This window comes from Ursus maritimus, unplaced genomic scaffold (genome assembly GCF_017311325.1).
Source record: "Ursus maritimus isolate PB19 unplaced genomic scaffold, ASM1731132v1 scaffold_12, whole genome shotgun sequence".
Classification (NCBI taxonomy): Eukaryota; Metazoa; Chordata; class Mammalia; order Carnivora; family Ursidae; genus Ursus; species Ursus maritimus.
In genome coordinates, this window is record NW_024423564.1 from 56,822,449 (window position 1) to 56,846,260 (window position 23,812).

Genomic DNA, 23,812 nt, shown 5'->3' on the forward strand with positions numbered 1-23,812 from the left:
TCATTAGTTGTGTATAATACCCATTGCACCATGCAATACATGCCCTCCTTACTACCCATCACCAGCCTATCCCATTCCCCCACCCCCCTCTCCTCTGAAGCCCTCAGTTTGTTTCTCGGAGTCCATAGTCTCTCATGCAAAAAAGAATTCCTTCTAACTCATATCTAAGTTACTAAAATATTAAAATAGATTTGGGTCAATATTTTAGATAATTTTCATCCCTCCCCCTTTTTTGGTAATAATAAAACCCAAGATATTGAGCTCTGTATATATCAATGACCTGGATTAAAAGGCAAAATTATTTAGTTATCTGATGTTTTCTCTTGGGGAAAAAACCCAAAAAACAACAACAACAAACCCTTGATATTTGGAACTGTCTGCATAATTAGCTGAGTTCATTTTTATTCAGATATTTGGCATTGTGCACACAGTCTGAATATTTTTTTAGTGGGTATAGTTGAAGACCAGAAACATTTCTTTTGCATGAATGTTTCACTGAGATCTATTTAAATATCCAGAAGTTACATAATAGAAAAAAAATGTATGCCCATTGGTAATTCTGAAAATTCTCTTGTTAATATGAAGAAACTTTTAAGAAAATATTCAGAAAATTTTTTTCTAATTATTAGGAGTAAGTTATATCTTTTCCTTTAAGGTACATGTTACCCAGTATAACACTAATTAATTTTGAAATTACATATATTTGTATATTATATATAGGATATTTAAATAGTATTTATGTAGGTTTTATGAATGCGAATTGAAATGTCACTGTTTACATTTCTACAGATGATGAGAAATAAAATGTATTTGTATTTTTATAGACATTGCCATGACATCTAAATATTTGTGGTGTCTTTATATAAACAAACTATCTTGAAGGTTTTATCTCCTCCTGAGGTTTTTCTCCTGTACTGTTGATGTTTTTTATATTGTTATTTCATTCTGTTGCATGATTATCATTTTTATAACCTAACTTTAATTAATCAGTCACTTATTTAAGATTGCTGACTACTTTGGTGTTTCGCCCCTTACCGAAGGCTGTATGTATAAATGTGTTTGTGTTTGTATACACATACACAAAAATGGGTTGTGAATTATTAGGTTTTTGTTGACACTTGTGGTAATGATAGGGGTACATGTGCATGGCTCAAACTTCAAAGGGTATTTAAAGTTATAGGTGTTAAGTCTCCCTATCACTCCTGTCTGTGCGTTCAGTTCTCTTTGCCTCAGGTAACCATTGTTATCTGATCTCTGTGTGCCCTTCTAGAGATATTTGTCCCTATATATGCCAATATGTATTTATTTATATACATATGTAGGTATCTATCTATACACATAAACAGATACTTTAAACCTAGAATGTTTTCCCACAAAACTACATGGAACTTTTGGTTGTATTCCCAGCTTTTTTAACCTATTAATAGAGTTTGCTTATACACTGAATTCTCTCAGGCTTTAGAGAAGGGAATTATGAGGTACCAAATGATGAAGGAAAATTTTTCCTTCACTTTTGGGCATAGGACTGTCTCTTTGCTCTATTTTGAAATTGGTGAGTGCTTTCTTTGTTCCTCTTTTTAGTGTACCCTCTCCAATTTTCATAATGCTCAAGCCCCTACAATCCCAACTGGTTATACTCTGTCTAGATCTTTGATGTGTCCAAAAGTGCTTCTATGAAGTTACTCATTTGCCTTCGTCCCACAATGAATATAACTAATTGTTCAGTAGGTTGATCTTAGCTAGGTGTTAGTTAATAACACTCTTAATTAATTTATATTTACTAAGAATTCTCCTAGAAATACTTTCAGTTTTAAGAAATTGTTTGCATGTCAGATTTTCTCATGAATATCAGAAATAAGTATTAATTAATTTATCATTTGGATCAGGTTTTGAAGATGATTTGCCGCTATAAGTCATGACCTGTAAATGTCATAACCTGTCCTGTAAATCTGGCCCTGGGATCACCTTCCCTGAATCGTGGAGATAATGTGAAGATTTATATATCAAATAATGGACTTGATATCTAAAATTTCCTTTTAGCTTTAAAATTATATCGCATTCCTTTCTGTACTTCAGAAAACACCAGAGCTCCCTCAGGGTCTCAGTTTTTTCCCCATCACAGCTTTGTCATTAGCGGGCACAAGCCTTTCACAGTACAGGGGTATAGGGGGGTGTTGGTTGCACGTTGCTTTATTTGTGATTCATTCGTTCTTCGAAGTCTGTTTTCTGTGATACCTGTGTAGAGTAAAAGTATCTGCTGTGGGACAGGTAATGGATATTGTGGCAGATGGAATCTGGATAAAAAAAAGATACTTTGAAATTAGTGTCAGAACATAATCAGTTGATTCTATAAATGAAAATGTAACCTGCCTCTTTTTCAGGCACTTGTTTTTTAGATTTGGAACATCATAATGTGCAATATGAATACTGTTAGTAGTACATGAAAGTGTGGATCTTCATTTAGATAGCTGTAAAAAGAAAACTAATTTCTAAATCATTTCGGTCAGTTTTCAGAAGTCGAGATTCCAAAAGAGTGTGGGCTTTGCTTTTAAGAGTCTTAGCTTATATATGAGGCTTCATTGTGTGCTTTAGAAGATAAATAAAGATGAGTTGTTGTTTTAGGGTTTTTTTAATGTGCAGTTGCTTGGAATATTAACAAGTAAGTTAATCAAAGTCAATTTCTTTTCCATTTTGATAACGTAGGCTAAATTTGGCCGAAGGTGGACCAAAATTGCAAAGCTAATTGGAAGTCGCACTGTTTTACAAGTTAAGAGTTATGCCAGGCAGTACTTTAAAAATAAGGTAAGCAGGATATAAATATCCTAGTTAGTAATAATATTTGCAATAAATAAAATTAGGAAGCAAAAATGGTGCTTTAATTCGGGTATTAATATCAATGTTCATTGTAGTAAAAGTAAAATGATTGTAGTAAAAGTATTTTATATTCATAAAGTACTCAACACATGTTTATCTTCAAAAATCTCTAATTATATCTTAAGTATTTTGAGTATTGAGATTAGAGATCATTGTTTCCTGGAAATATCTTTTCTTTTTAAAGATTTGCACTGTAGCTTTTTCTGTTTTTTATTACTGTTCCTTTTATTAGCAAAATGCCTATTTGTAAATTCTGAGAAGAGTTTGACTTAAAAACCAGTCTTTTCAATATGCGAGTAGAAGACCCAGTCTGGAAAAACAAGCCCAGGAGCTCTAGAATGGTGTTTGAAAATGCACGTTGTTAGGGGTGCTTGGCTGGCTCAGTCGGCAGAGCGTGCTACTCCTGATCTCGAGGTTGTGAGTTCAAGCCCCATGTTGGGCACGGAGTTTACCTCTGTCCTGGTTTACCTCCAAGAGAGGCAGGGGAAGTTTCTGGATTTTACTTGGAGTTTTAGAGCTCATAGCAAAATTGATGTTGGATGTTCCAAAAGCTTGGACTGGGTCCTGCTCAACGTTTTGTTCCTGCTCCATCTTCATGGCAGCAGGTTCCACTACATTCTCAGGACTCCACGGTCTGTGGCTCCAGCCTACTTCTCTGCTGGGCCTCGTCCTTCAGGCACCCGGGACATCATAGTAGCCTCAGAACTTCTGTTTGAAGATTTGTATCGTAGCTTTTAGGAATGATTAGAGCTTAGGGACCACAAATGCTAACGTGATGCTAAAATCTGTTTAATAACAATGAAACTTTTATAATTTTTATGAAGAATTATATGAAAACTTCAGTAAGTTGCAGAGTTCAGAAAAGCATAGTCATGGTCTAGTTCTTTAATCTGTCAAGTGATCTGTGCTGTGTTCAACCATGTAGTTTTGATATTTAGAAATTTTTAGTATGTTCTCTGCTTGAGTTCTGGGAACATGATTATATAGAATTTGACAGGGTCTTAAGTGAAATTTGCTGTTTTCTTTCAGTGCAAATAATGGGTTTTGTCCTGTATACAAGATTTATACAGCTTAGTATCCTTTGAGCATAGGAAGTAAAGAATGGAATGGATTCATTATACATCAGTCATCTGCTCCCCCTTTAACCAAGCGAACGCATATTCAAGGCAGTCTGGCAAGGTTAAGGTATTCTGGAAGAGAATAAAGCTTAGCTTGGTTATTCCTATCCCCATCCTTCTCAGACTGGAACATGCAGAACATCTTGGGGTGTCAGTTTTACTCAGACTTGGGGTGAAAGGATACATCATGATATTAGAAGAGACATTCGTATGAAATATAATATGAAATTTTATCTGAATTTTTAAGGTAAAAACAGGAGACTTCAAGTAAATAGCAAGGTTGTTAAAGGCTGTTTCAGGCCATGTGTCCAAATCTCCTTTTCTCTCCTGCTACCCTTTATTCTTCTCTACATAGTAAGCCAGTTAACCTCAAATACTAGATCCTGGGATTCTGCTGTGATACAGGATCTGTAAGTAAGCTCTTTCTAGGAGCTGTCATCCCTTGGGTATGCCAGTAACGTACAAAATTTTTCAAAAACCATGTATATGAAGATTTTATTTCAAATCATTTATATTCATTGATAGTCATTTTCTTCTCTATGACTAGATATGTATGTCTGTAATAGTACATATGGGAGATAATTTCATGCCTTATAAGCTGTATAATACTGGAGCAACATTAAATGAACCTTTGAAAAATAGTTTGTTTCTATTATATCTGTATTTAAATGAAAGATGAATTTAATTTACTAAATAAAGATATGTGACATAGATTCCTTTAAATAATGGGCTGTTTAGCATTATAAAAAATAATCAGCTGAAATATCTGACATTCTAAGAAATTAGCCATTAAAAATATTATAATATCTTAAAGAATACCTTAGTATGACAGTTGTTGGTTCATTCTCTGTGGTTGATCTGAGACAGAGTCCTGTTTTAAACTTAATATTGAAGAACAAATAGTAGTTGTACAAGGTCATAGGTCGTGATTATTTGATTAATAAAATCACCTGGCCATGAACGAGTCAAATATAGGGATAGAAATTTGAAATGATGATATTTTACATTTAAAATGCAGTTGTAAATCCTTAGAAGAAAAACACAATAAAGGTATAATTTACTATTGACGTGTACTCAGTTTAATAATACTGTATTTATTATATATGTGCCAGTAGTTAAATTTTTAAATGTTAATATGGGGATTTTATCTTGATTTTTAATAAGGTAAAATTAGATGGTCCAGAGAAGGAAACACCAAATCAGAAGAGCAGCAGTGATCTTCAGATTAAAAATGAAGATGAAGGGACAAAGGCATGGACGCCATCAGGTTTAAGGGGACGTGCTGATCCTAACTTGAATGCTATAAAAATTGAAAAGTTATCTGACGATGAAGAAGTAGACATCACAGATGAGGCAGATGAGTTGACTTCTCAAGCTCCCCAAAAGAATCCTAGCAATGATGTCTTATTAACCATTCCTAATAGTAAAAGTCATAAAACCAGTCAAGGGGAATTTATTGCTTATGACCAGGAAGGTTCTGTATCTGAATCTTCCAAGGAGTATTTTCAGAATATAAAGCAGGGAGAGATGGAAGCACTTTCAAGCTCAGGAAGTAAATTTTGGACAGAAAAACAGAGCATTAGTGACAAAAAATCAGTTCAATTAAATGATCAGAAATGTAATGAACTGAGGAAAAACTCTGAAAAACATGATGGAAATGGAATGATAGATGATGCCAGGCCGTTGCCTTCTCCAGAGCCTTGTGCGGTTCAGAAAGACTTGAGTGATAATGAAATGCTTTTTCATTCTTCCTGTCAAATGGAGGAGGAGAGCCGTGAGGAAGAAGAGCTTAAGCCACCAGAACAAGAAGTAGAAATAGATAGAAATACCATTCAAGAAGAAGAAAAACAAGCAATTCCTGAGTTTTTTGAGGGGCGCCAAGCTAAAACACCAGAACGCTATTTGAAAATTAGGAATTACATTTTGGATCAGTGGTAAGGAAGAATTATATTTTAGATACTGTTTTAAAACTTCTGATGCTCTAGAGTATTTTAATTAGGCCTATGCAGAATTTAGTATTTTGCATTGCTAGTGATGTAGAGAGCTTGAACAGATGAATATATTTTAATGGGCAAGATTTAAAATTTCTCATAGTGAAATTTTCTTTGAAAGCTTTGGTAAATATTGTTATCTCTAGCTATCTCAACCCATCTGTCTGTTCATTAAGAGTATTTGGTCCTGGAAAAAAGGGATAATTTGCTTTAAGAAGCAGTTTCTTAGGACAGTGTTAAGGAGATACAGAAAACACCACAGTACTGGAAAAGGGGGAGAATGTCTTTCCTAGTTTATCATGTACTTGTAAGTACAACAAGAAAATTTTGGTGACAGAAGGATATTTCTGTCGTTCAATGTGGCTGGATTACAGAAACCATTCTAAATTGCTATAAATGCTTTCAGCTTTTATCTTGTAACATAATGTGTTAATAATCCCTTCATCCAGCTTCATCAGGATACAAGAATTTTCTGATATATGAAGTTTACTTTCTGAATTGTCAGAATTTGAATTATTTAGCATTGGATGGGGCACAAACCAAAAAACTTCACCATATTAGCCTGAGTGCTCTGCAAATAATTTTAATTTTTCATAGCAGTGTAATTAAGACATCATCAAACATTCGTAATTGTTGTAAATGCTTCAGGAGATACTGGATTGTGTAGGGCCATTTTTATAGAGGACTTCTGCTGTAACTTAGGAAGATTGCCAAAGGAAAACAGATAACCAGGCTTATTACATCAGTAACTTTCATTGCCCACACAATATTAATTTCGCTTTTAAAGATAGCTCTATTCTAAATGAAAGATTTTTGTTCTTGTTCTTGACTGATGGTTGAGGTGGCTAAAAGTAAAATTTCTGTGTAAGGGTGGTATCAAATGAAGAATTATAAGGAACAACTGATAGTTTCATAATGCTTTACAATTTACAGAAAACTTTTCTATGTTGTTTGATTCCTCGCAACAGGCCTATAAAATAGGTGATATTTTCTGTGTTTGATAGATTCTGCAGTTAGGAGAGGTTTAGGGGCCTGCCTTTGATTATACAACCAGCTACTGACAGAAGGACCTATGTGCAGGTCTTGACTCTGTCCTTCAGTGTCTCCATAATTTCACATTGCCTGATTGATTCACACTATTGAAGAAGACCAATCAAATCAGATCTCTACGGGTATCTAATTTTGTTTTTGGAAGTAAGAGGATGAATGGCCAAAATTGAAGGACTGACTTCAAAGTAATATCTCAAAAATTTTTTATCTGTGTGAATCATCAGTGAGTGACCTAATGGTGCTTTAATCAAATTCATTTATTTGAATTTTGTATTCTCAGTAAGGCAGAATATCTTATATAGATGACATAAATTATATGGCAGTAGTTCCTTAATGACATTTGCCTTAGTTCATAAAACCAGTTAAGTGTTGTTTCAATATGGTGATTTAGCAAAACAGTGTGAAAGCCGAAAGAAATGCTTCGAACAGGAACTCAAAACTATTCTCTTCAGAAATAGAAGAGGGGACTGGAGGTGGTGTTAAGAAAAAAAAAAAAAAAGTAGAAGAGTGAAGTTTTAAAATAAAAAAGACCTGCTGGATTTGTTTGTAGCTAAAAGATCCTCTTCATAAAAACACATGTATCTGACTCCCTGTTTAGGGGTATGTTTTATTGAGCCAGTAACCAGTACCATTATTGAATACCGACCGAATGCATTTAGATGTATTTAGATCATCTCCAGTCCTCTTGACAACCTTGTCCTCATTTTACAGATGAGAAAAATGAGGTTGAGAGAGGAAAAGGAACTGTTCCAGGTCACATTAGGGGAAGGTGATTTCAGGGTCTGCAGTCTTGACTCCTTATTTTCACACTTCATCTCAGTTCCTTCACCCAGACTTTTCACTCTGCCTTGGATGCTCTCCCTACTCTGCCCCCCAGATCTTGATGAACTGTGCTTTGTCATCTCCTTCAGGTCTGCTCCAGGGAAATTAGAGAACTTCCCTGACCACCCTATCTAAAATAGCTCACAACTCTGCCTCCCCACTCTCTTACTCTGTATTTTATTTATCTTCATAGAACTTATTACTACTGAAGATACTATGTTTTTATTTGTGTATTGTCTCCTCTTCCTCCCTCCTCCTTTCCCATGATTCACATGGGCAGATTTTTGTCTGTTTTGTTAATTGTTACACCCCTAGTGCTTAGGGCAATGCTTGTTGTAAGCAAGTACAGAGGCACTCTATTTGTTAAGGGGAAAAGATGATGCAAATGAATCATGAATAGGTATCTTTGGAGGGCTTACCTTTTTTTTTTTTTTTAAGATTTTATTTATTTATTAGAGAGTGTGCGCACAAGTGAGGGGAGGGGCAGAGGACAGAGGGAGAAGCAAGACTCCCTGCTGAGCAGGGGGCCCAACGTGGGGCTCCATCCCAGGACTCTGGGATCATGATCTGAGCCGAAGGCAGGCGCTTAACTGACTGAGCCACCCCTTTCCATTTGTTCAGCATCATGCTAGTGCTGAGCTCTGTTTAAAGACTTTTGAAAGGTTTGGGTAATCTTTGATTAAATCAATAGTTTTTAGATTCCTGTAGATTTTGGGTAGCTGGTTACACCATGCTTATTCCTGCTCTCTTGGCTTCATTTGTGCGGTTTGTTCCCTTTTCTTTCACACTGAAGTGAAGTGAAAACACACTGAAATCCCAACTTTTCAGTGGGATTTCTTCCCACCCCCCTTAGGTTATATTTATTTATTTTAGAGAGCGCATGCAAGTGGGGGAAGGGGCAGAGGCAGAGGGAGAGAATCCCAAGCTGACCTGACCCCCCCTCCCACCCACTGAGCACCGGCCAATGTGAGACTCAATCTCACAACCCTGAGATCTTGGTGACCTGAGTGGAAACAAAGAGTCAGATGCTTAACCGACTGAGCCACTCAGGTGCCCCTCAGTGGAATTTCTGATACCCTCACACATCACGGGTTACTTTTTGCCTTCCCTGAATTTCTGTAGAATTAATGATTTTAAATTTGATTTCTGCTTAGACAGGCCTTCCCTGCATACCCTGTCTAAAATAGTCTTCACCTAGTTCTCTCACTCTATCCCCATCCTTCTTACTTTTTCTTCCTAGCACTTGCTGCTACCTGACATTGTAATATATGTTATTTTATATATATTTCATTATATGTATTCTATTAGCATATAAGGTTAGGAACTTTATATTCCTCTCTGGATCCTTAGTGCCTAAAACAGTGTCTGGCGTATAGGATGCAAAATAAATATTTAGGATAAAATAAAGATTAAATAAGAAATACCTGTTATATGATATATCTGATACTTGGTTTATAATGTCTGTATGTAAATCTTGACTTTAATTTCCATAAGTAAGTACTTTAATCCCCCTGACTTTGTTTTCTCATCTCTAAAGTAAGAATAATAAAAGCTACTTTGTAGAGTTATGAGGATTAAGATTGTATAACTATTAGTACTGGCATAAGTGTTCAGTAATTGTTTGCTGCTCTCAGGAGGTTCTCTGTTACTCTTAACCTGTATCTACTATGGTACAATAAGTATATTCAGTAAATATTTGTTTTATTATGTAAACCTTTTAATTTCTTCATAGTCTTGGGCATTTCTTGATTCCTTTGAAATCCTCTATTGTATCTATATCTGTTTTCCATGGAGAGTAAGCACTTGATATTTATTGGTCTAATGTTTAAAAACCAATATAAAACTTTTAAGCATTTGTAAGGTAGCTTATAATTAAAAGATACTGTCCAGCAAAGTAAAAATAGACGAACCTAAGTAATATATTAAAAATAAGAAAAGCCTAATACTAAATGCTTTAGATATATTATCAGAGTACCCTTTTATTCAAAGATTGAGGCTTCAATTTGGATCTATAGACAAAGCTTCTAACTTTAAAATCCTGGGATAACTGGAATCTATTACATTTCATATGGGAAAGAAATAATAATAAAAATCACATTATAGTCATAAGTTATTGTATCATTTAAAGATATTTCAGGAAAAAGTACACTTGGGTATTATGTACTAGCATTGTTTTTAACTACACATTTACAGGTTGAGAGGGGGTAAATTTTTAAGATATTTCAAATATTAAAAGTTTTCCCCAGAAATCTTTTTTTCATGTTTTTATTTATCCAAAATAACTGTACTTCCATCTCTTAATTAGGGAGATATGCAAACCGAAATACTTAAATAAGACCTCAGTACGTCCTGGCCTGAAGAACTGTGGGGATGTTAATTGTATTGGACGGATTCATACATACCTCGAGTTGATAGGAGCAATCAATTTTGGATGTGGTAAAAATAAAAACCCAACAACATCTTTTACTCAACATTTTTTATCCTTAGAGCACCCATTAACTTCTTTGATGGTTAGCATTCAAGCGGATTTAGTACAGATAGAGAATTCAGGAAGATGTTATTAATATTACAAAATAAATGTATTATTGAGGGTTTTTTTTTTTAAAACAGATTTCTGTTGATTAAACTATATTTTCCTGTAACCTACAGTGAAAATTGCTGGTATGAAAAGGAAAAATACTCAGTCTAAGTAGTAGAAATAATTGAACAATGTAGCTCTTTGTGAAGTAAAAGTAAAGTCATTTTAAGAAAAATCTAGTAATAGCCCATTTAATTTGTGAAATCTGTATTAATGCTAGAAATACTGTCTAGTGGTGTTTAAATAAAGGAAATAATTTATGAGCCTCTACACTTAAAAGTAATAAAAGTGCCAAAATATTTTTCATGGAAGAAAATTTCTTTTACCCTAGTTTTTCTCAAATTTAAAGTCAGTGAATGTGCATGATATTAAATGTATTCTTCCCTTTTGTTGAATTAACGTGACACAAACATTTTGAAGAAAGATAATTACCATAGTTGCAAAGTGATAAGGTAATTAGAACTTTGTAACCCATGGTTTCAGAAGAGTATATTCTATATTGTATGTGTATGAGAAGACAGCTAATCAGAAAGTTTCCTTTCAGAGATTGTTTTATTTCATAGAGAGAATTCACATTCTGCCCTGTGGTCTGTGTCCTTCATTTCAGTGTCTTTGTTTCCCCAAGCACTGTATATGGGACTGGCTGGTCAAGAAAACTAAGGTGTCACAGCTTCCTCAGCCACAAGAGAAAAATCATATTTTCTGTATTAGATCTTTGAATTCAGTAAAGTGGGCTTAGCACTCATTTAATTAGAAATTAAATTACCCACCTCACGAATACTGATTTTACTTGGATTTCCTTGAGAGCCTTACTTGTACGTGAGAACTTCCAAGTTATTGTAGAGTAAGAAAGCAGCTCAGGTGTAACAGAACTTAGACATTGGCTTACAACTTATAGTCAGTGTAGATGTGTCTTTCTTCCTAGTTAACAAATGAGTTTCAGAAAATAATAGATTGTTTTGTTTCTCCTGAATTCCAATAGAACAGGCTGTATACAACAGGCCACAACCAGTTGACAAAGTACGAGTCAGAGACCGAAAAGATGCAGTAGAAGCATACGAGCTTGCACAGCGCCTGCAGTCGATGGTAAGCAGCCACCCCTCACTGAGTGATCTCCACATGGCTCCTGGCCCTGTTAAGTAAGGTGTGCTTCCTTCTCACCACCTGTTTAACCAATGCACTTTTAGTGGAAGAGCATGTTTTCTCTTGTATTTCACCTTAGCCATTCACTTTCCTGGGTCCATTCAGTTCCACCTTAGTTTAAAAGGCACAAATGAAAAAAGCCTCACAGTTCACTGGCAGACTTGACGCAGAAGCATTGTGCTTTGCTAGCGTGGTCTTAGACTGCTTGGTTCTGATTTCTGTATCTAGTGTGTCTTTTACAGCTGTACAGTTAAGCTCTTTTTTCTCTTTCAGTTACTTTGTTTAAAAGTCTTACCTTTAAGATTCAGCTTTTTAGAATAGCTATCCAAACTATTGTAGCCTTTCTTTGTTAATTCTTGAGGATAGTGAGTTTTACGATATCCTACAATTCATGAATATTATTTTTAAAATGGGTGATCCTCCAAGTCCTCTAAAAGGCAGAGTCATATTGGGTTCTTCTTGGTTTTACTAATAGGTTAAGTTGGTAATAGGTGAGGCAGATGAAGAAAAGTGCTGATAATAGAGTAGGCATTTTTCTTAGGGTGGTTAGGTGTAAACCATTTCTACCTAGATTTACTGTAGCAAGAAAGGAGGTTTTTAGATACAGTTGTTGGAAAGGGTACTTTTCATAGGCTGGCTTCTGAGCCACTACATTTTAAAGGCTTCAGTATTGACATTTACAAAACTGGGTATTAGTAATTCAGTCAGCTAACTTTGTACTTTTTTATTATTTGTATACACTAGGCAATCTTTCACTTTCTAAGGCCGAGAAATAATTATTTTGCTTCTAGTTTTCAATATTCAAACTCTTGCTGTAAGTTCTTGCAAGTTTTCTACCACAAGTGGTTGAAAGGGAAGTCATTTTCTTGGTGGTTCTTTTGGTCTTAAAACAAGCTTTTGTCCTAATGTTTTAGCTCCTAAAGGTGAAGAGAAATGAAAATTCAAGAAGAAATCCAAGTAAAAATCAGAAAATCATCACTGACTTACTTTTGAGCAGAGTGCTAGCTATTGAACGTAAATTAATAAAATTTAGTCAGGCATTGCTGATCAGAGATTATATTTTAATCTAATATTTTTAAATGATTTTTAGAAAAATATCATTTTGGTGTTGTTTATTAATGTGCTGTGATCTCTCCAAGTTAATCTTGTTACCTTTTGCTTTATTTTAATCTTACCCCAGCGCACAAGGAGACGTAGGGTCCGAGACCCATGGGGAAATTGGTGTGATGCAAAAGACTTAGAAGGACAAACCTTTGAGGTAACTTGACCTTTGCAAATAGCTCATCAGTGAGAGTTGTTCTGTCAGTTACATTTGTATATCGTAATGCCGCATATATTACACTCATTTGTGTTTGTGTGTATCCTTCCGGTGTTAATTTGCGCGTCTGGAAGTCACCAGTAAATAACAAAATAAAGACATCAGTACACTTAACTAGGAGTTTGATTCATTTTCTGTATTTTAATTATCTACCTCTGCATTCTGGTCTCTAGCTCAAGAATATCTGCGAATGTGCCAGGAAGTTGGTTTGCCTAATTCATTTCAGTAAACATTTATAGAATGATGTTCTGATACACCATTTAAAATATTGTTCTACACATTAAACATAAATTGAATTACAAGTATTAAACTATTTCTACTAATAGAAACTGATTCTATGAATGTGTGTGTGTATTCTTTATATAATTTATTTGTGAACATCTAGTTCAGTAGAATGGAAAGAATGTGTGAATGGGTGCTTACTGGCTTTGTTACCTTGAACAGTTTCTTTTTTTTTTTTTTTCTTTTTTTTTTTTAAATCCTTTGAGACTTTATTGAACTGCTACAGTACACATCATTAGTTTTTGATGTAGTGCTCCATGATTCATTGTTTGCGTATAACACCCAGTGTTCCATGCAATACGTGCCTTTTCCTTAATACCCATCACCGGGCTAGCCCAGCCCCCACCCCCCTCCCCTTCTAAAACCCTGTTTGTTTCCCAGAGTCCATAGTCTCTCATGGTTCATTTCCCCTTCTATTTACCCCCCCTTCATTATTCCCTTCCTTTTCCTACCGATCTCCCTGCTATTCCTTATGTTCCACAAATGAATGAAACCATATAATTTTCTTTCTCTGCTTGACTTATTTCACTTAGCATAACCTCCTCCAGTCCCGTCCATGTTGCTGCAAATGTTGGGTAATCGTTCTTTCTGATGGCTGAGTAATATTTCATTGTATATATGAACCACATCTTCTTTATCCATTCGTCTGTTAAAGGGCATCTCAGCTCCTTCCACAGTTTGGCTGTTGTGGACAGTGCTGCTGTGAACATTGGGGTGCATATGGCCCTTCTCTGCACTACGTCCGTATCTTTGGGTAAATACCCAGTAGTGCAATTGCTGGGTCATAGGGTAGCTCTATTTTTAACTTTTTGAGGGACCTCCACACTGTTTTCCAAAGTGGCTGCACCAACTTGCATTCCCACCAACAGTGCAAGAGGGGTCCCCTTTCTCCACATCCTCTCCAGCATTTATTGTTTCTTGCCTTGTCAGTTTTTGCCATTCAAACTGGCATAAGGTGGTATTTCAGTGTGGTTTTGATTTGAATTTCCCTGATGGCTAATGATGTTGAACATTTTTTCATGTGTCTGTTAGCCATTTGTATGTCTTCATTGGAAAAATGTCTGTTCATATCTTCTGCCCATTTTTTGATTTGATTATTTGTTTCTTGGGCCTTGAACAGTTTCTTAACCTCACTAAAATTCAGATTTTTATCTGTAGAGTGTGGATAATATCTCTGTCAAAGAACTGTTGTGAGAATTAAGTGAAATAAATGGGATAAAATATGTGGAGGTCCTAGTAATAGGCACTTAATAAGCCTTGCATATACCAGTTAGTAAATGTTATTTTTCCTTCTGGACTTCAGTGCCAAAAAAACACACAAAAAACAAAAAACTGTTCTCCTCTTTCTCTCTTCCCCATTCCCTGCCCGCAACCTCACTTCTGAGTACCAGTCTAGGCACAACATTAGTTAATGCGTGGTTCCTGTCTAGAAGAACCTTAATTTCTGGTAGGAAACATGACCTGTGATAAGTTCCATAAGATTGGTCTTAAGAAATGTCAGGTCTTCCCCAACGGGTGTGATGAGAGGAGGTATCACAGAAAATGTGATATTTCATCTGTGACATCAGGGATTAGCAGGAGAATTCGTACATGATGGCATTCCAGGCTAAGGGAGCAGTATAAACAAAGGTACAAATGGGGGAAAATACTAGACATATTCTGGAAAAGATGCATAGGTCATTTGGGCTAGAGTGTAAGAGTGGTGGTAGAAGTTGGATGAAAGATGTTGTTCTGTACTTACTATTATCAGGATTTTATAAACATTAATGAAGTCAGTCATCACAATAAACCCAGGACGTTGTTATTACTACTCGTGTTCCCATGTTAAAGGTAAGGAAACTAAAGCACAGAAAGCTTCAGTAACTTGGCCAGGGTCACCCAGTAAGTAGCAGAGCCAAGCATTCTGTCTCCAGAATCTGTGTTGTTTGTCATTATATTGCGATGTCTCCTGGTTGGGAAAGGAAACACAGTAGGACTTGGTGACTAGAAATGGGGAATAAGTAAGAGGAGGGATTCCGGTGATTCTGAGGTTTTTGAACCTGGGTGACCAGTGCCATTAATTGAAATGGGCAAAACAAGAGAAGGAATAAGTTTTAAGCTTGGTATGCCTGTAGATTTTGGAACAATTTTTTTATATATTATCCAGCATTTTAATTTGTTAGTAGAAGGAGACACATCTGCATCAACATAGTCGATCTCATTCTCACATGCCTTTAAATATGGCTTAAAGAATTGTTTTTGGTTTTGTTTTAATTCTGCTTCTCAGTGGCTGATGGACTTTTTGATCAACTTGTGTTTTATGTTTTAGCATCTCTCTGCTGAGGAGTTGGCAAGAAGAAAAGAGGAAAAGTGTAAACCTGTTAAATCCTCAAAAGTACCAAGACCAACAAAAAGGTATAGTGTTATATAACTATAATTTTTTTTAACTTACCACAAATGATTAGGACATGCATGGAAAAAATATCTGATATAACAACATTGTATTCATATTAAGTTGAAAAATACTAAAATTTTTGTAATTTTTTATTTCACGGATTATCAATTTGGAAGACCTTGAGCAAAAGTTTAAATTTATTTGGGTTTAGTGACTAGAGGATCCCAACATATGTTGTAAAGGGGCCTTAATTATGGCAGGTGGTCATTCAACTCCTTAGACATTATAAACAGAGAACCTCATGAAATGACTAGTTCTTTCTTTAGTTGGTGCTGTTAGCAAGGTTTCTTGTTTTTGAATAATCTGATATTTGTAACTTGTAACAGGAATGGTCACCAAATAAGTTAAATGTCTTGATTTTCTAGACCCTTACTTTCTGCAGATGCCCCATTGAATAGAGTATAGTTTCATTAGTGTCCCTTTTGAAACAAGATATCTAGGAATGGCACTAAGTCATTTTCAATGGAAAGAGCCCTGATGCTTAACTAGGGGTGTGTCCTTAGGTAAGTTACATAAGCCTTTAGCCTTCAGCCCTAATTTATAAAATAGTAACTATAATAGCTAATACTGTTAGGTATGTTTTAAGTACTTCATGTATATTAACTCATTTAATCCACATAACTCCCTGTGCAGTATTTAATACCATTCCCATTTTATAGATAAGGAAACTGAGGCACAAAGAGCTTGAGTAACTTGCCTGTGCTTGTTAGTGGTGAGGCTGTGATTTAAATCCAGGCAGTTAGGTTTAAGAATTCGTACTGCTGGGGCGCCTGGGTAGCACAGTCCTTAAGCGTCTGCCTTCGGCTCAGGGCGTGATGCCGATGTTGTGGAATAGAGCCCCACACATCAGGCTCCTCCGCTAGGAGCCTGCTTCTTCCTCTCCCACTCCCCCTGCTTGTGTTCCCTCTCTCGCTGGCTGTCTCTCTCTGTCAAATAAATAAATAAAATCTTAAAAAAAAAAAAAAAAAAAAGAATCCATACTGCTAACCATTACATTGTACATCACTTCTCTAAAATAAAAATTAAAACTTACAGTTGTTGTGAGGGTAAGTTAAATGAGATAAACTATGTAAAAAAGTCATCCATAAGCTAGGAGTCCTCATTTAGTATCCAGACTTTTGATTTTCTGAATTTAAATGTGAGACTTATTTATTGTGATTTCCAGGTCCTTGTTCCAGTTTGTCAGGATCTTTCTGAATCCAGATCCACTTTTCTCAGTTAGCCTTCACAGCTTTGAATCATCAACATTTCAATAAACCTATCTCTTCTGTCCTTGACCACTGATTAAAATGTTTAACTGAGATAAATCTAAGCCTCAGACATCGTTGTTCAGTCAGCTGTATATTGCTACAGTTAACCTGTGTTTTTTCATCTTATGCAGAAGAAAAATCTTAGCAGATATCTTATATTCGGATAAAATATATTTGAATTTTTGAGTCTGCTAGTTTCTAGTAGATCATTCCTATCAAAAATGAAATTTAGATTTACTTATCATGACATATTTTCATGGATCCATTATTACTATTCTTAGTAGTCACCTGTTCACTTGCTAAAGGCTCAAAATCAGCTGTTAATCTTTTCCAGAATTTCCCAATATTTACATCTAATTTCTCTGCTTCTAAAGTCTGCTTTTTTTGTGTTTTGGAAACAAGCCCAGGGGCACCTTGGTGACAGGTCATGATCTCAGGGTCCTGAGATCGAGCCCTGGGTTGGAGCCCCACATTGGGCTTTGTGCTGGGGTTGGAGCCTGCTTGGGCTCCATGCATGCATGCATGCATCCTCTCTCTCTCTAAAAAAATAAATAAAATGAAAACAAGCCATTGCAAGAATTGCCTATTCATAGCTCTCCAATAATTTTTCCATTCTGTACAATTCCTCCAACCAGATCAGTGGGGTTTCACATCATGCTTCTTCACTGCTCTGAAGTGCATACACTTGTCTTTCTATTCTTTTTATTCATGTTGATGAAGCACTTTTTTATTTGAGGACCTTTCCCCTTCATTTAACAAATATTTCTGAATGCTTGCTCTGTATCAGCACTGTTCTAGGCACTTGGGATACAAAGTGTCTGATTTTCTGGCACTAACGGTCTCTTGTAGAACAGGAACTGAATAGTCCTGCTCTTTTCCAGTCTTATTAACATGAACATATTCCTTGTTTGTTTGGGTTTTTTCTTCCTCTGATCATAGCCTGAAGACACCTTATTAATCATTCTTAATAGCTTTCTCAAACCTCAGTTCTTTACTGGTAAAAGCCTTTCTAACATTTCCCTCAGATGTACACATGCTTTTGTATTCTACCCTTGCTTATGTGCCCCTTTTTGTCTTCTTTTTGACTCTTTCATTTTAAAAAAAGTTTATCATAGAGCTTTTTATATACATTAATTTCTGTGGCAGAACTGCTTGTTGTTTATTCATTCAGCAAAGATTTAAGTGAGTCCCTACTCTGTGCTGATATTGTACTTAAAGTGTTTTGGAGAAACTTCCCTCTTCCTTGAACTTTCTTACCCATGTCATGTCAGGGAGTTGGTTACATTTTCTTCAAACTTTTTGAAACCTGCTTTCAGTGTAGGACACATGTGGGTACTTACAATGTTCTTCTCTTTGGGTGTTAAAAGAAATTAAGGCAACAGAATTACTTTCTCTCAAAGGTCCTGTCATTTCCTATCTTTATTGAGTCCAAAAAAACACTGCTTCTTTCAGAAGGGTTGTATGGATTGTCCTTAAGAAATTCTCCTAGTTTAGTATTTTTCTGAGAATTGGAGTTTAGATTATTGATGCACATTTTCTAATATAAATGAATGTGATTTTCCTGATCGTGTTATTGAGATTATATTAGAAATGATTTTTTTTTTCTTTTCCAGCTCATTTGATCCCTTCCAACTGATACCTTGTAATTTTTTCAGTGAAGAAAAGCAGGTACTATTTATGCATCAGTGAATTTCCATAAATAATGCCCCTCTGTCAGACATGAAGTATTTCTTTATCTGTGTGTGCAAGGCATATATATATGATATATATCATATATATATCATATATATATCATATGTATCATATATATATGTATAATATATATATCATATGTATCATATATATATGAAAGATTGGACAATGCAAGGTACATTAAGGGTCAAAAGAGTGATACAGATGGGAATGAAAGAGCATTTCTCCATGCTAAGATTTTGAATGATAATATTTTTAAAATCTCTGGTTTGTGCTGAGCCTTGGTTGGTGATGAGAACTTGGTGTGACATGTGAAGGAGGAAAGGGTGGACATTCCAGTGAGGAAGAACAAAATCTCTATTTTTATGCTCCCCCATTTTTTTTTTTTTTTTTATATTTCAGGAGCCATTTCAGGTGAAAGTGGCTTCAGAAGCACTTTTAATAATGGATTTGGTAAGGATAATCTATTGTGTTTACTTACTCTGATTTCTATTCTTGTGTATTTTTATTGCAGGCTTAAGAGAGAGTATGGAAGACGTGTATTTTGGATCTTAACTATCCTCTTTTACAAGGAATCTAAAAATAAGTCTTTTCTTTTGGAGAAAAGCCAAACAATTGCATGTTTCCATATTTTAGAGAAAATAAATTAATGTGAGTTTTGCAGACTGTTTATCATCATTAACCCTATATTCATTTCCTGGTATCCTTTGTCTGCTGCCTTCTAGATGACTGCAACAAAGCACAACTCCTACAATTGGGAGGCTCCTCGTTTGCAGTAAATTCCAGAGACCTCCAGTAGTTGTGTTTGTTTAGGGCGTTTTTCTGTAGGAGGACCCAGAGTGATTTTTACTTTGTATCCTTATAATACCTTTCCTGAGGAAGGAAAACAAATGATGTCTTTAGTTTGTAAATTTAAAAATAGCATCTTGAGTGTTTGAATGTTTGGTTCAAAGCTTCTCAGCTGGCAGTGAAGATAAATCTGAAGTCCTAAATTTCTTTGCACTGAGCCTAGCATCTGATTACTATGCTGCTTTATTTTAGAAAAGCATAGTTACCATACTTATAAAATGACTGTCCTGTGATAAATGAGTTTTACTCTGATTTTTTGTCAGATGGGTTTGTATGTTTGAGCTAAGTCTCTTTTGTATTTCTTTTTAGCATGCTCATGTTTCTATGGCAGAAGTGATTGGTCTATTAGGAGGAAGATACTCAGAAGTTGATAAGATAGTTGAAGTAAGTACTCTCTTTTAAAAATTTTTTAAAATTATTTAGTACTGCTGCCATACCAAATATTTTTATAGATTTCAGTCGGTATAATTAAAATACAGACTTTTACCTGTGATATAACTGAGGCTATGCAAATATAGGTTAGATATTCCCAGGAGTAAACTAATATTCTGTATATTGAGCACCTGTTTCTTTTTACCATCAAGAAAGAAGGAGCACTGCCAGCCAGGCCTCCTTATTGCCTTTACCAGTAAAAAGCTACAACTACTTTAAAAGGCCAGGAAACACGCACCAACCCTATAGTTGAAACTTGGCATACATCACTCTGTTGCAATTATTATCATAAATAATGGGAGTCATTGAAAGACTATGTTTGTACAGATATTATATGGGCTAACTTGGAAAACTAACAATTATTATTAGGCCTTGTTTGAGTAGAAAAATGGATTCTGAATTTCTACATACAATCACACTTTTACAGTGTCATTAATTTGCAAGTTAAAGGCTACCTGTGATACTCTCAAATACTTTCACTGGCTTAAAAAAGTTTCTGTATCTACATATGAAGAACTAAAACATTAAAGTATAGAATTAACAGAATTTCAGTGTAACTGTGTAAGGATTAATCTTCTATAGGTCTGTGCAGCAGAGCCATGTAACAGTCTGAGTACAGGACTACAGTGTGAGATGGATCCTGTCTCACAAACACAGGCCTCAGAGACCTTGGCTGTGAGAGGTTACAGTGTTATTGGATGGTATCATTCTCATCCTGCCTTTGATCCAAATCCTTCCTTACGAGATATTGACACTCAAGCCAAATACCAGGTGGGCTGCTAGGTCTTATGTATATGTTGTATGTAAATAATTATACTTTTTCTCCTCCCTCATTGCTTTCTATTAAATAAATGTATTTTCAACATTTCTAGCAAAGTATTGCATTTCTAATATTATTTACATTTGGAGTTTTGAAATAACTGCATTTTTTCTGATCACAAGAGTAATATGTGTTTATTTAAACATTCAGGAAATCAGCTATTTTGTTTAGTGCAGACAAAACATCTAAGTAACAGTGATAAGTACTCCCAGCGCCTTTAAAAATTGATGGGAACAGGGCACCTGGGTGGCTCAGTCAGTTAAATGCCTGGCTCTTGATTTTGGCTCATGTCATGATCTCAGGGTCATGAGATTGAGCCTCGCGTGGGGCTCCGCACTCAGCGCGGAGTCTGCTTGGGATTCTTTCCCTCTCCCTCTCCCTCCACCCCTGCCCCTGCTCACGCTCTCTCTCTCAGGTAGATAAAAATAAAATCTTTATAAAAAATTTGATGGGGACAACTAGGATAGGGACTGGGTACAAGTGAAATAATCAGAACCAGTCTATTTTGCATCTCTGGAAAAAATGAAGTTTTATTTTATTCTGACAGTTTATGTTAAATAGGTGAATGTTTTTGCTATAAGCAGCTGTTAACAAATTATTACCATATTGATAAAGATTATAGCTGAAGCATATTGAAAATAATTTGTAAACATGTTCGTGGCAAATACAGATTTTTGCAGGCCAGGTGATCTTGTTAAGGGTCATTTCTGGTTGGGTTGAGCACATTTTGGCCTGAAAAATTTAGAGTGCAGAATGATACATATTTCATTTCGTTGCTGTTTGGGTGTGTGAACTTTTTAACACACGTCTTGTCCCTTTTTTCTCCCTTAGATGTTTAAGATGTTGGTATGGGTAAATACTGATTTTTAAATTTATGCAGTCGAGACTAATTATATTTTTCTTTTAATTGTAGAGTTACTTCTCCAGAGGTGGTGCAAAGTTCATTGGAATGATTGTTAGTCCTTATAATCAAAACAATCCTTTACCTTATTCCCAGATTACCTGCCTGGTTATAAGTGATGAAATTAGCTCAGATGGCTCTTATCGTAAGTTTTCAACAAAAACAACTTCACCCTATTTCTTCCTTCGTTTTTTGAATCTTACATATCAAAGAATTTACAACTGTGTGAAACTATGTGATGGAAACGTTTGTACCCTCAGCTAGGGAATCAGGGTTTGCATACCATGTAGTACAGCCATCCTCTTCCCTTCGGTGATATCCTTCTAGATTCAAGCCCCTACTGTGTTACCATGGCCACTGGGCAAAAGGATTACAATGTGGAGTAAAGTTTGGGCCAAGCAATGTCCGTGTTAAGTACAGGCCTACCTCGGAGATATTGCAGGTTTGGCTCCAGACCACCACAGTAGTAAATATCACAGTAAAGCCAGTCAGATGAATTTTTTGGTTTCCCAGTACATATAAAAGTAATGTTTACTCTTCACTGTGGTTTATCAAGTGTGCAGTAAGATCATGTCTAAAAAATGACATATATACTTCAGTTAAAAAGTACTTTTGCTAAAAAATGCTAACCATCATTTGAGCTTTCAGCAAGTCATAGTCATTAATCACAAGTCACCATAACAAATATAATAATAATGAAAAATTTTAAATATTGCAAGAATTGCCAGAATGTGACACAGAGACACGAAGTCAGCAAATGCTGTTGCAAGAATGTTGCAGAGAGACTTGGCTTGACAAGGAGGGTTGCCACAGACCTTCAGTTCGTGACAAACAGGATAGCTGTGAAATGAAGTGGAGTAAAATGAAGTGTAATAACTGGAGGTGTGCCTGTACTGGAGATGCTGCTGGGAGCAAGCTGCACAGCGTCTCTGCTCGCAGGAAATTTCTTACGAATGCAGACTGGCATTCACGTGGGAACAAAAATAAAGAAAAATGACCACCCTGACACCAGCTCTCCATGCCCTCTCAGTTTTAGGCTTAACAGTGCCTGACTGGTTTCTTTCTCTTCGTTTTCATTCTGTCCCAAGAAAAAATGTGCTGGGGTTAGCCCATCATATGATTTGGTTCCTTTGGGAATGATGTTCATTTGTGGTCCTGTCAGCTCTGGCTGGACAGGGAATTGGTGTGGCAGACTAGGGAAAGGAGGGGAATGGAAGAGGGGAGTGTGTACAGAAAGGAAAAGACTGGAAGAAACAATGACTCTGTAGGATATTTATTCTCCCTTCTCTGTCCTCACCACTGCTGCTCTCGTTCACTGTCCTCTCTTGATGCTGTCACTGCATGTTGTACTCTTCCCCATTAGCTCATGAGCTGCTTAAAGGTCGATGTGATATCAGACTTGTTTTTCTTATCTCATCTAGCACAAGGCCTGGCATAAAGTAGGTACTGAGTGAATGTTTGTTTAACAGATTAATTTCATCATTTTTCATGATGTCACTTAGTTGCCATCTCTTTGGTAAAGACACTAGTGCTACCCCCATGTCATTGCAATTAGTTGCTCTGTTCTTTGTACACTTGCAACACTTGTTTCCTGTCTTCACGGTGCTTTTGTCTGTTAATGTATCTATTTAGCATGTCTCACCTAAAATGTAAACCTCAAAGAGCCCAAATTTCTTTGTCGGTGTAGCCCCACCAGCACCTGATCAATTACCTTGCACCTAGGAAGTGGTCAGCACTTTACTGGCTTTTATTGAACAAATAATACTGACACTAATTTCAGTCCAAAATGCCCATTTTGAACATAGTACATGTATACAACATTCTTTAGCCCAATCCAGTTTTATAAAAAGTTACAAAAGGAATAATCACAATTAAAGTCATCCTTTTAATCTCGCGGTCTGCTAGATGTAGGGAGTGAGCCGTACTCTGATGCTATCGGAGTATACAGAGACTGCAGTAGCTACCAGCTACATAAGACTATTTAAATTAATTAGAATTAAATGAAATTTAAAATTCAGTTCCTAGAATTCTGCTTCTGGCCCAAAGGAAGTAACAAAAGACCTGTCTGAAACAGCCACAAAACTGGACAAATGTAATAGCTGGTGGTGGTTAGGTCATAACATCAGGGAGTCGAGGGGGTATGATTGCTGAGAGATGGGAAACACATGAGGGGAGCCCCAAATTAGTTTACCAACTTAACAGGGTTCCAGGTATGACACAAGGAGGAGAACCCTGCGCAGAGGCTGGCAGACTGAGTT

The 23,812-nt window shown here is 35.9% G+C and overlaps 1 protein-coding gene across 10 annotated transcripts in view; it reads left to right on the forward strand.

Moving 5' to 3' along the window:
* MYSM1 (Myb like, SWIRM and MPN domains 1) overlaps nucleotides 1–23,812 on the forward strand; it is a 43,205-nt gene that overhangs the window by 9,968 nt on the left and 9,425 nt on the right. For 9 of the 10 annotated variants that reach the window (XM_040627245.1, XM_040627243.1, XM_040627244.1 and 6 more), the window contains 11 exons: nucleotides 2,704–2,802; nucleotides 5,157–5,926; nucleotides 10,161–10,291; nucleotides 11,416–11,519; nucleotides 12,757–12,834; nucleotides 15,485–15,570; nucleotides 18,474–18,528; nucleotides 18,955–19,005; nucleotides 19,711–19,785; nucleotides 20,416–20,604; nucleotides 21,567–21,699. In XM_040627245.1, coding sequence (XP_040483179.1) covers nucleotides 2,704–2,802; nucleotides 5,157–5,926; nucleotides 10,161–10,291; nucleotides 11,416–11,519; nucleotides 12,757–12,834; nucleotides 15,485–15,570; nucleotides 18,474–18,528; nucleotides 18,955–19,005; nucleotides 19,711–19,785; nucleotides 20,416–20,604; nucleotides 21,567–21,699 — 1,771 coding nt within the window. The remainder of the gene's footprint in view (nucleotides 1–2,703; nucleotides 2,803–5,156; nucleotides 5,927–10,160; nucleotides 10,292–11,415; nucleotides 11,520–12,756; nucleotides 12,835–15,484; nucleotides 15,571–18,473; nucleotides 18,529–18,954; nucleotides 19,006–19,710; nucleotides 19,786–20,415; nucleotides 20,605–21,566; nucleotides 21,700–23,812) is intronic. The other variant, XM_040627249.1, reaches the window with a different exon arrangement.